Source organism: Hemibagrus wyckioides, linkage group LG28 (assembly GCF_019097595.1).
Source record: "Hemibagrus wyckioides isolate EC202008001 linkage group LG28, SWU_Hwy_1.0, whole genome shotgun sequence".
In the NCBI taxonomy this organism is placed as follows: domain Eukaryota; kingdom Metazoa; phylum Chordata; class Actinopteri; order Siluriformes; family Bagridae; genus Hemibagrus; species Hemibagrus wyckioides.
Genome location: NC_080737.1, coordinates 20,612,024 through 20,623,279, shown reverse-complemented (window position 1 = coordinate 20,623,279; position 11,256 = coordinate 20,612,024). Strand labels below are relative to the sequence as shown.

At 45.2% G+C, this 11,256-nt stretch overlaps 1 protein-coding gene across 1 annotated transcript in view; it reads right to left on the bottom strand.

Annotated features, from left to right (window-relative positions):
* Positions 1-3,324: 3,324 nt before the first annotated feature.
* prdx4 (peroxiredoxin 4) overlaps positions 3,325-11,256 on the bottom strand; it is a 10,939-nt gene continuing 3,007 nt past the window's right edge. Inside the window, exons 6-7 of the mRNA XM_058383540.1 lie at positions 4,026-4,060; positions 3,325-3,423 (exon numbers count right to left, since the gene is read on the bottom strand). Of these exons, the coding sequence (XP_058239523.1) occupies positions 3,373-3,423; positions 4,026-4,060 (86 nt within the window). The 3' untranslated portion in view covers positions 3,325-3,372. The remainder of the gene's footprint in view (positions 3,424-4,025; positions 4,061-11,256) is intronic.

Here is an 11,256-nt window from a genome sequence, read left to right as displayed (position 1 = left end):
ACGCACAATTATTCTTTAATGACAAAATCTAGCCATGGGGGTCACAGTCCAGTGACTTCTGTGCCAGTCCCAAGTCTGGATAAATAGAGAGGGTTGCGTCAGGAAGGGCATCCGGCGTAAAACATTGCCAAATTTAACCATGCGAATCGCCAGTACTCTAAATTTCATACCGGATCGGTCGAGGCCCGGGTTAACAACGACCACCATCGGCGCCATTGACCTACAGGGCGCTGGTGGAAATTGGGCTACTGTTGGTGGAAGAAGTAGAGGAGGGAGGAGAGTGTGCAGACAGAGAGAGAAGAGGAAAGGTAAGAGTGTAGGACTGAGAATAGGAACTCTGAATGTTGGTACTATGACAGGGAAAGGTAGAGAACTGACTGATATGATGGAGAGAAGGAAGGTGGATATACTGTGTGTACAGGAGACCAGGGGGAAGGGGAGCAAGGCTCGTAGTATAGGAGCAGGATTCAAGCTGTTTTATTATGGGGTGGATAGTAAGAGAAATGGGGTAGGTGTGGTCCTGAAGGAGGAGTTTGTGAGGAATGTTCTGGAGGTGAACAGAGTGTCAGACAGGGTGATGAGTCTGAAGTTAGAGGATGAAGGGGTGATGTTGAATGTTGTTAGTGGTTATGCCCCACAGGTAGGTTGAGAGTTAGAGGAGAAAGAGAGATTCTGGAGAGAATTAGATGAGGTGATAGAGAGTATTCCCACAGAGGAGAGAGTGGTGATAGGAGCAGATTTTAATGGACATGCTGGTGAGGGGAACACAGGTGATGAGGAGGTGAGGGGCAAGTTTGGAGTTAAGGAAAGGAACCTTGAAGGACAGATGGTAGTGGACTTTGCTAAGAGGATGGACATGGCTGTGGTTAACACTTATTTTCAGAAGAGGGAGGAGCATAGAGTGACTTACAAGAGTGGAGGTAGGAGCACACAGGTAGACTACATCCTATGTAGAAGAGACAATCTGAAAGAGATTAGTGACTGTAAAGTGGTAGTGGGAGAGAGTGTAGCCAGACAGCATAGGATGGTGGTGTGTAGGATGACTTTGATGGTCTGTAAGCAGAGGTCAAAGATAGAGATGGAGAAGAAAACCAAGTGGTGGAAGCTGAAAAAGGAGGAATGTTGTGAGGAATTTAGACAGAAGTTGAGGCAGGCTCTGGGTGGTCAGGTAGTGCTGCCAGATGACTGGGAAACTACAGCAGAAGTGATCAGGGAGACAGGAAGAAAGATGCTGGGTGTGTCATCTGGAAAGAGGAAAGAAGATAAGGAGACTTGGTGGTGGAATGAGGAAGTTCAGGATAGTATTCAGAGGAAGAGGTTAGCCAAGAAGAAGTGGGACATGGACAGGACTGAAGAGAATAGACAGGAATACAAGGAGTTACAGCACAGAGTGAAGAGGGAGGTGAAGAGGGAGGGGTCTAAGGCCAAGCAGAAGGCGTATGATGAGTTGTACACTAGGTTAGACACTAGAGATGGAGAGAAGGAATTGTACAGTTAGCTAGGCAGAGGGATCGAGATGGGAAGGATGTGCAGCAAGTTAGAGTTATTAAGGATAGAGATGGAAAGATGCTCACAAGTGAGGAGAGTGTACAGAGGAGATGGAAGGAGAACTTTGAAGAGCTGATGAATGAGGAAAATGAGAGGGAAAAAAGAGTAGAAGGGGTGAACTCTGTGGAACAGGAAGTAGATAAGATTAGAAAGGATGAAGTCAGGAAGGCTTTGAAGAGGATGAAAAGTGGAAAGGCAGTTGGTCCTGACGACATCCCGGTGGAGGTCTGGAAGTGTCTAGGAGAGGCGGCAGTGGAATTTTTAACTAGTCTGTTTAACAGGGTTTTAGAGAGTGAGAAGATGCCTGAGGAATGGAGAAGAAGTGTATTAGTGCCGATCTTTAAGAATAAGGGTGACATGCAGAGTTGCAGCAACTATAGGGGGATAAAGTTGATGAGCCATACAATGAAGCTCTGGGAAAGAGGGTTAAGAAGGTTAAGGAAGGTAGTGGAAATTTGTGAGCAGCAGTATGGCTTCATGCCCAGAAAGAGCACAACAGATGCAATTTTTGCTCTGAGAATGTTGATGGAGAAGTATAGGGATGGTCAGAGAGAGCTGCACTGTGTGTTTGTAGACTTGGAGAAAGCGTATGACAGGGTGCCAAGAGAAGAGCTGTGGTACTGTATGAGGAAGTCAGGAGTAGCAGAGAAGTATGTCAGAGTGGTGCAGGACATGTATGAGAGGAGCAGGACAGTGGTGAGGTGTGCTGTAGGTCAGACAGAGGAGTTCAGAGTGGAGGTGGGACTGCATCAGGGATCGGCTCTGAGCCCCTTCCTGTTTGCTATGCTGATGGACCAGTTGTCAGAGGAGGTCAGACAGGAGTCTCCTTGGACAATGATGTTTGCAGATGACATTGTGATCTGTAGTGAGAGCAGGGAGCAGGTGGAGGAAAACCTGGAGAGGTGGAGGTTTGCACTGGAGAGAAGAGGAATGAAAGTCAGTGGTAGTAAGACTGAGTACATGTGTGTGAATGACAGGGAGGGAAGTGGAACAGTAAGATTACAGGGTGAAGAGGTGAAGAAGGTACAGGAGTTTAAGTTCTTGGGGTCAACAGTCCAGAGTAATGGAGAGTGTGGGAAAGAGGTAAAGAAGCGAGTGCAGGCAGGTTGGAATGGGTGGAGAAAGGTGTCAGGAGTTCTGTGTGATAGAAAAATATCAGCGAGAATCAAGGGGAAGGTGATACAAGACAGTGGTGAGACCGGCCATGCTGTATGGTTTAGAGACCGTGTCACTGAGACAGAGACAGGAGTCAGAGCTGGAGGTAGCAGAGCTGAAGATGTTGAGGTTCTCTTTGGGAGGGACACGGTTGGACAGGATTAGGAACAAGTACATCAGAGGGACGGCTCATGTTGGACATTTGGGGGACAAAGTTAGAGAGGCCAGGTTAAGATGGTTTGGACATGTCCAGAGGAGGGAGAGTGAGTATATTGGTAGGAGAATGTTGGACATGGAGCTGCCAGGCAGGAGGAAAAGAGGAAGGTCAAAGAGGAGGAATATGGATGGAATAAATGAGGAGATGAAGCTAGTGGGTGTAAGTGTTGAGGATGCAGAAGATAGGGATAGGTGGAGAGAGATGATTCACTGTGGAGACCCCTGAAGGGAAAAGACCAAAGAAGAAGAAGAAGATTCTTTAATGACAAAGTGCCTTTATTTCATCATTTATCAGACATCACTCATGTCACAGAGGGGTGTGTGTGTCGGTCAGTTCTGAAAAGTATGCGTGTGTGTGTGTTATAAAAAATAAAAATAAAAAACAATTTTAAACAAAAGCACAAATCCACCAAGCATTCAGTTTATTTTTGTGAACTCTCACACGTCAGGAAGTTAATTCAGTTTGTCAAAGTACTTCAGCTTGCCTGAGGGATCAGGAATAATCTGTACAGGGAAAAGGAGAAAGACATTTAACACACACACTTATTTATTTTTTTATTTATATATATATATATATATATATATATATATATATATATATATATATATATATATATATATATATATTTTTATTATATTTTATATTTTATATTTTATATATATATATATATATATATATACACACACACACACACACACATATATATACACACACACACACATATACACACCCTCCCAGTAACACAATGACAGGTTGTGTCCTGAACACTGATGAATACTATGTTGTGGTCAGTATTATACTATAATACACTGAGGGTCATCACAGTTGTTATAATGTTCAAACCTCTCAGTTACCATGACAACTCTACCTGTGTCCAGTGCATGTGACCACATTTCAAACCATATAATAATAACTAATAAATAATTCAGCAGCAGTAACTGACCTGTGGTGCTCTCAGTTCAGAGGTTTGGGATAGGGCCAGTCGTCATAGCAACGGATTAATAACTCACTTTACACTGCGTGCTTATTAAAGTGTGATTTGGGACACAGCACAGCACGCACACACACACACACACACACAGACACACACACACACACAACTCACCGTATCACTGCCAGGTTTCCAGCCAGCTGGACAAACTGTTAAGAAAAATCTTAATGAGAGATCAGGGGAGTGACCATAAACACTGCAGGTAAACACTGACCACTTACTGGGTAGTTTAGAGTGTGGGGGGAGAGGGAGTATGTGTGTGCGTGTATATGTGTGTGTGTGCGTGCGTGTATGTATGTATGTATGTGTATATGTGCATGTATGTGTATGTGTGTGTGTGCGTGTACGTGCGCGCGCGTATGTGTGTGCGTGTATGTGCGCGAGCGTATGTGTGTGCGTATGTGTGTGCGTGTATGCGAGTATGTGTATGCGTGCGCGTGTATGTGTGCATGTGCGCGTATGTGTGCGTGTATGTGTGTATGTATGTATGCGTGTATGTGTATGCGTGTATGTGTATATGTGCGTGTGTGCGCGCGCGTGTATGTGTGCGTGCATGTGCGTGTATGTGTGCGTGTATGTGTGCGCGTGTGTATATGTGCGTGTGCGCGTATATGTGCGTGTGCGCGTATATGTGTGCGTATACGTGCGCGTGTATGTGTGCGTATACGTGCGCGTGTATATGTGCGTGTGTGCGTGTATATGTGCGTGTGTGCATGTGTATGTGCGCGTGTGTGCATGTGTATGTGCGCGTGTGCACGCGTGTATGTGTATATGTGCGTGTATGTATGTATGTGTACGTGTGTGTATATGTGCGTGTGTATGTGTGCGTGCGTGTATGTGTATGTGTGCGCGTGTATGTGTATGCGTGTATGTGTATATGTGCGTGTATGTGTATGCGCGTATGTGTGCGTGCATGTGCGCATGTGTGCGTGTATGTGTGCGCGTGTGTGTGCGCGTGTATGTGTGCGTGTGTGTGTGCATGTGTATATGTGCGTGTATGTGCACGCGTGTATGTGCGCGTGTATGTGTATATATGTGCGTGTGTGTATGTGTGCGTGTATGTGTATGTGTGCGCGTGTATGTGCGTGTATGTGTATATGTGCGTGTATGTGTATGTGTGCGTGTATGTGTATGTGTGTGCGTGTATGTGTATGTGTGTGCATGCATGTACGCATATGTGTGCGTGTATGTGTGCGCGTGTGTATATGTGCGTGTGCGCGTGTATGTGTGTGTATATGTGCGCGTGTATGTGTGCGTGTGTGTGTGCATGTGTATATGTGCGTGTATGTGCACGCGTGTATGTGTGTGCGCGTGTATGTGTATATATGTGCGTGTATGTGTATATATGTGCGTGTGTATGTGCGTGTGTATGTGTGCGTGTATGTGTATATATGTGCGTGTATGTGTATATATGTGCGTGTGTATGTGCGTGTGTATGTGTGCGTGTATGTGTATATGTGCGCGTGTATGTGTATATGTGCGCGCGTGTATGTGTGTGCGTGTATGTGTATATGTGCGTGTATGTGTATGCGTGTATGTGTGTGTGCGCGCGTGCGTGTATGTGTATATGTGCGTGTATGTGTATGTGTGTGCGTGTATGTGTGCGTGTGCGTGTATGTGTGCGTGTATGTGCGTGTGTATATGTGCGTGTATGTGTATGCGTGTGCGTGTATGTGTATGCGTGTGCGTGTATGTGTATGTGTATGTGTATGTGTATGTGCGTGTATATGTATGTGTATGTGTATATGCGTGCGTGTATGTGTATGTGCGTGCGTGTATGTGTATGTGCGTGCGTGTATGTGTATGTGTGCGTGTATGTGTATGCGTGTATGTGTATATGTATATGTGTATGTGTGTGTGCGCGTGTATGTGTATGTGTATGTGCGTGTATGTGTGTGCGTGTATGTGTATATGTGTGCGTGTATGTGTATGTGTGCGTGTGCGTGTATGTGTGTGCGTGTATGTGTATGTATGTATGTGTGCGTGTGTGTATGTGTATATGTGCGTGTATGTGTGCGCGTGTATGTGTATATGTGCGTGTGTGTATGTGTGCGTGTATGTGTATATGTGCGTGTGTGTATGTGTGCGTGTATGTGTGTGCGTGTATGTGTGTGCGTGTATGTGTATGTGTATGTGTGCGTGTGTGTGTATGTATGTATGTGTGCGTGTGTGTGTATGTATGTATGTGTGCGTGTGTGTGTATGTATGTATGTGTGCGTGTGTGTATGTGTATATGTGCGTGTATGTGTATGTGTGCGCGTGTATGTGTGCGTATACGTGCGCGTGTATGTGTGCGTGTATGTGCATGTGTATATGTGCGTGTGTGCATGTGTATGTGCGCGTGTGTGCATGTGTATGTGCGTGTGTGTATGTGTGCGTGTATGTGTGTGCGTGTATGTGTGTGCGTGTATGTGCGTGTATGTGTATGCGTGTATATGTATGTGTATGTGTATATGTGTGCGTGTATGTGTATATGTGCGTGTATGTGCATGTGTGTGCATGTATGTGTATGTGTATGTGTGCGCGTGTATGTGTATATGTGCGTGTGTGTATGTGTGCGTGTATGTGTGCGTGTATGTGTGTGCGTGTATGTGTATATGTGCGTGTATGTGTATGCATGTGCGTGTATGTGTATGTGTGTGCGTGTATGTGTGTGCGTGTATGTGTATGTGTATGTGTGCGTGTATGTGTATATGTGCGTGTATGTGCATGTGTGTGCATGTATGTGTATGTGTGTGCGTGTATGTGTATGTGTGTGTATGTGTGTGCGTGTATGTGTATATGTGCGTGTATGTGTATGTGTGTGCGTGTATGTGTATGTGTGTATGTGTATGTGTGTGCGTGTATGTGTGCGTGTATGTGTATGTGCGTGTATGTGTGTGCGTGTATGTGTATATGTGTATGTGTGTGCGTGTATGTGTATGTGCGTGTATGTGTATATGTGTATGTGTGTGCGTGTATGTGTATGTGTGTGTATGTGTGCGTGTGTGTGTGTGTATGTGTATATGTGCGTGTATGTGTGCGTGTGTATGTGCGTGTATGTGTGCGCGTGTATGTGTATATGTGTGCGTGTATGTGTATGTGCGTGTATGTGTATGTGTGTGCGTGTATGTGTATATGTGTATGTGTGTGCGTGTATGTGTATGTGCGTGTATGTGTATGTATGTATGTGTATATGTGTATGTGTATGTATGTGTGTGCGTGTGCGTGTGTATGTGTATATGTGCGTGTATGTGTGTATGTATATGTGCGCGTGTATGTGTATGTGCGTGTATGTGTATGTGCGTGTATGTGTATGTGTGTGCGTGTATGTGTATGTATGTATGTGTGTGCGTGTATGTGTATGTGCGTGTATGTGTATATGTGTATGTGTGTGCGTGTATGTGTATGTGTGTGTATGTGTGCGTGTGTGTGTGTGTATGTGTATATGTGCGTGTATGTGTGCGTGTGTATGTGCGTGTATGTGTGCGCGTGTATGTGTATATGTGCGCGTGTATGTGTACGTGCGTGTATGTGTGTGCGTGTATGTGTATGTGTGTGCGTGTATGTGTGCGTGTATGTGTGCGTGTATATGTATATGTGTATGTGCGCGTGTATGTGTATGTGCGTGTATGTGTATGTGTGTATGTGTATATGTGTGCGTGTATGTATGTATGTGTGCGTGTGTGCGTGTATGTGTATGTATGTATGTGTGCGTGTGTATGTGTATATGTGCGTGTGTGTGCGTGTATGTATGTATGTGTGCGTGTGTGCGTGTATGTGTATGTATGTATGTGTGCGTGTGTATGTGTATATGTGCGTGTGTGTGCGCGTGTATATGTGCGTGTGTGTGCGCGTGTATATGTGCGCGCGTGTGTGTGTGCGCGTGTATGTGTATATGTGCATGTGTGTGCGTGTATATGTATGTGTGCGTGTATGTGTACGTGCGTGTATGTGTATATGTGTATGTGTGTGCGTGTATGTGTATGTGTGTGTATGTGTGCGTGTGTGTGTGTGTATGTGTATATGTGCGTGTATGTGTGCGTGTGTATGTGCGTGTATGTGTGCGCGTGTATGTGTATATGTGCGCGTGTATGTGTACGTGCGTGTATGTGTATGTGTGTGCGTGTATGTGTGCGTGTATGTGTGCGTGTATATGTATATGTGTATGTGCGCGTGTATGTGTATGTGCGTGTATGTGTGTATGTGTATATGTGTATGTGTGTGCGTGTATGTATGTATGTGTGCGTGTATGTGTATGTATGTATGTGTGCGTGTGTATGTGTATATGTGCGTGTGTGTGCGCGTGTATATGTGCGTGTGTGTGCGCGTGTATGTGTGCGCGTGTATGTGTATATGTGCATGTGTGTGCGTGTATATGTATATGTGTATGTGTGCGTGTATGTGTACGTGCGTGTATGTGTGTGCGTGTATGTGTATGTGTGCGTGTATGTGTGTGCGTGTATGTATGTGTGCGTGTATGTGTGCGTGTATATGTATATGTGTATGTGTGTGCGTGTATGTGTGTGCGTGTATGTGTATGTGTATGTGCGTGTATGTGTATGTGTGTATGTGTATATGTGTATGTGTATGTGCGTGTATGTGTATGTATGTATGTGTGCGTGTATGTGTATGTATGTATGTGTGCGTGTGTATGTGTATATGTGCGTGTATGTGTGCGTGTATATGTGCGCGCGCGTGTGTGTGTGCGCGTGTGTATGTATATGTGCGCGTGTATGTGTATGTGCGTGTATGTGTATGTGCGTGTATGTGTATGTGCGTGTATGTGTATGTGTGTGCGTGTATGTGTATGTATGTATGTGTGCGTGTATGTGTATGTATGTATGTGTGCGTGTGTATGTGTATATGTGCGTGTGCGCGTGTGTGTATATGTGCGCGTGTGTGTGCGCGCGTGTGTATGTATATGTGCGCGTGTATGTGTATGTGCGTGTATGTGTATGTGCGTGTATGTGTATGTATGTATGTGTGCGTGTATATGTGCGCGCGCGTGTGTGTGTGCGCGTGTGTATGTATATGTGCGCGTGTATGTGTATGTGCGTGTATGTGTATGTGCGTGTATGTGTATGTGTGTGCGTGTATGTGTATGTGTGTGCGTGTATGTATGTATGTGTGCGTGTATGTGTATGTATGTATGTGTGCGTGTGCGTGTATGTATGTATGTGTATGTGCGTGTGCGCGTGTGTGTATATGTGCGCGTGTGTGTGCGCGCGTGTGTATGTATATGTGCGCGTGTATGTGTATGTGCGCGTGTATGTGTATGTGCGCGTGTATGTGTATGTGCGCGTGTATGTGTATGTGCGCGTATGTGTATGTGTGCGTATGTGTATGTGTGCGTGTATGTGTATGTGTGCGTGTATGTGTATGTGTGCGTGTATGTGTATGTGTGCGTGTATGTGTGTGCGTGTATGTGTATGTGTGCGTGTATGTGTGTGCGTGTATGTGTATGTGTGCGTGTATGTGTGTGCGTGTATGTGTATATGTGCGTGTATGTGTGCGTGTATGTGTATGTGTATATGTGTATGTGTGTGCGTGTATGTGTATGTGTATATGTATATGTGTGCGTGTATGTGTATGTATGTATGTGTGTATGTGTATGTATGTGTGTGCGCGTGTGTGTGTATGTGTATGTATGTATGTGTGCGTGTGTGTGTGTATGTGTATGTATGTATGTGTGCGCGTGTGTGTGTGTGCGTGTATGTGTGCGCGTGTATGTGTGCGCGTGTATGTGTATATGTGCGTGTATGTGTGCGTGTATGTGTGTGCGTGCGTGTATGTGTGCACGCGCATGTGTATGCGTATGTGTGTGCGCGTGTGTGTATATGTGCGTGTATGTGTGTGCGCGTGTGTGTATATGTGCGTGTATGTGTGTGCGTGTATGCGTATGTGTGTGTGTATGTGTGCGTGCGCGTGTATGTGTGTGCGTGTATGTGTATGTGCACGTATGTGTGCGTGTATATGTGCGCGTGTGTATATGTGCATGTATGTGTATGTGCGTGCATGTGCACGTATGTGTGCGTGTATGTGTATGTGCGTGCATGTGCACGTATGTGTGCGTGTATATGTGCGCGTGTGTATATGTGCGCGTGCATGTATGTATGTGTGTCTATGTGTGCGCGTGTATATGTGCGTGTATGTATGTATGTGTGTACGTGTGTGTGTGTGTATGTATGTATGTGTGTACGTGTGTGTGTGTGTATGTATGTATGTATGTGTGTACGTGTGTGTGTGTGTGTATGTATGTATGTGTGTACGTGTGTGTGTGTGTGTATGTATGTATGTATGTATGTGTGTACGTGTATGTGTGTGTATATGTGCGTGTATGTATGTATGTATGTGTGTGTGTGTGTGTATGTGTGCGTGTATGTATGTATGTATGTGTGTACGTGTGTGTGCGCGCATGTGTGCGCGTGTATGTATGTGCGTGCATGTGCACGTATGTGTGCGTGTATATGTGCGCGTGTGTATATGTGCGTGTGCATGTATGTATGTGTGCGCGTGTATATGCACGCGTGTATGTGCGTGTGCGCGTGTATATGTGCGTGTGCGCGTGTATATGCACGCGTCTATGTGCGTGTGCGCGTGTATGTGTGCATATGTGCGTGTGTGTATGTATGTATGTGTGTACGTGTTTATGTACGTGTGTGTGCGCGCGTGTGCGTATGTACGTGTGTGTGCATGTATGTATGTACGTGTGTGCATGCGCGCGTGTGTGTGCGTGTATGTATGTGTACGTGTGTGTGCATGTATGTATGTGTGTGTGCATGCGCGAGTGTGTGTGCGTGTATGTATGTGTACGTGTGTGCGCGCGTGTATGTATGTGTGCTTGTGTGTATATATGTATGTGTGTATATATATATATATATATTTTAGGGATGCCACAATACTCAATATAATATTGAAGTGTTCGGTACGGCCTCCACGCTTCAATACGCGTATGTGAACTGCGTTGTTTTTGGTTTTCCGTTCTAAATAATTATGAATAATTTCCATGTGTTTATTACTCTCTGAACTGCCTGTTTGTGTTTGCCTGTACTGTATGTCTACACGCTGAGACAGACACGCCTCCCCTCGAGTAAATATCCAATCAGTGAGCGCTAAAGTTAGGGGCGGTGACCATGCTTGCGATGCTGGTGTCAGATTTCACTCTAACCCTGGAGAGAGGTGAAGTGAGACAGGAACACGAGGAAGCTCCGTCTCTCAGATCTGTGGTGTGGGAAGATTTCGAATTTGATGTGGACTATAATGGAGATGAAACAAAAACACTAAACAAAGAAATAGCTGTGTTTAAGCGCTGTTCCACACGAGTTACTGACATGGAAATACTTCAACATGACCACACATCTGC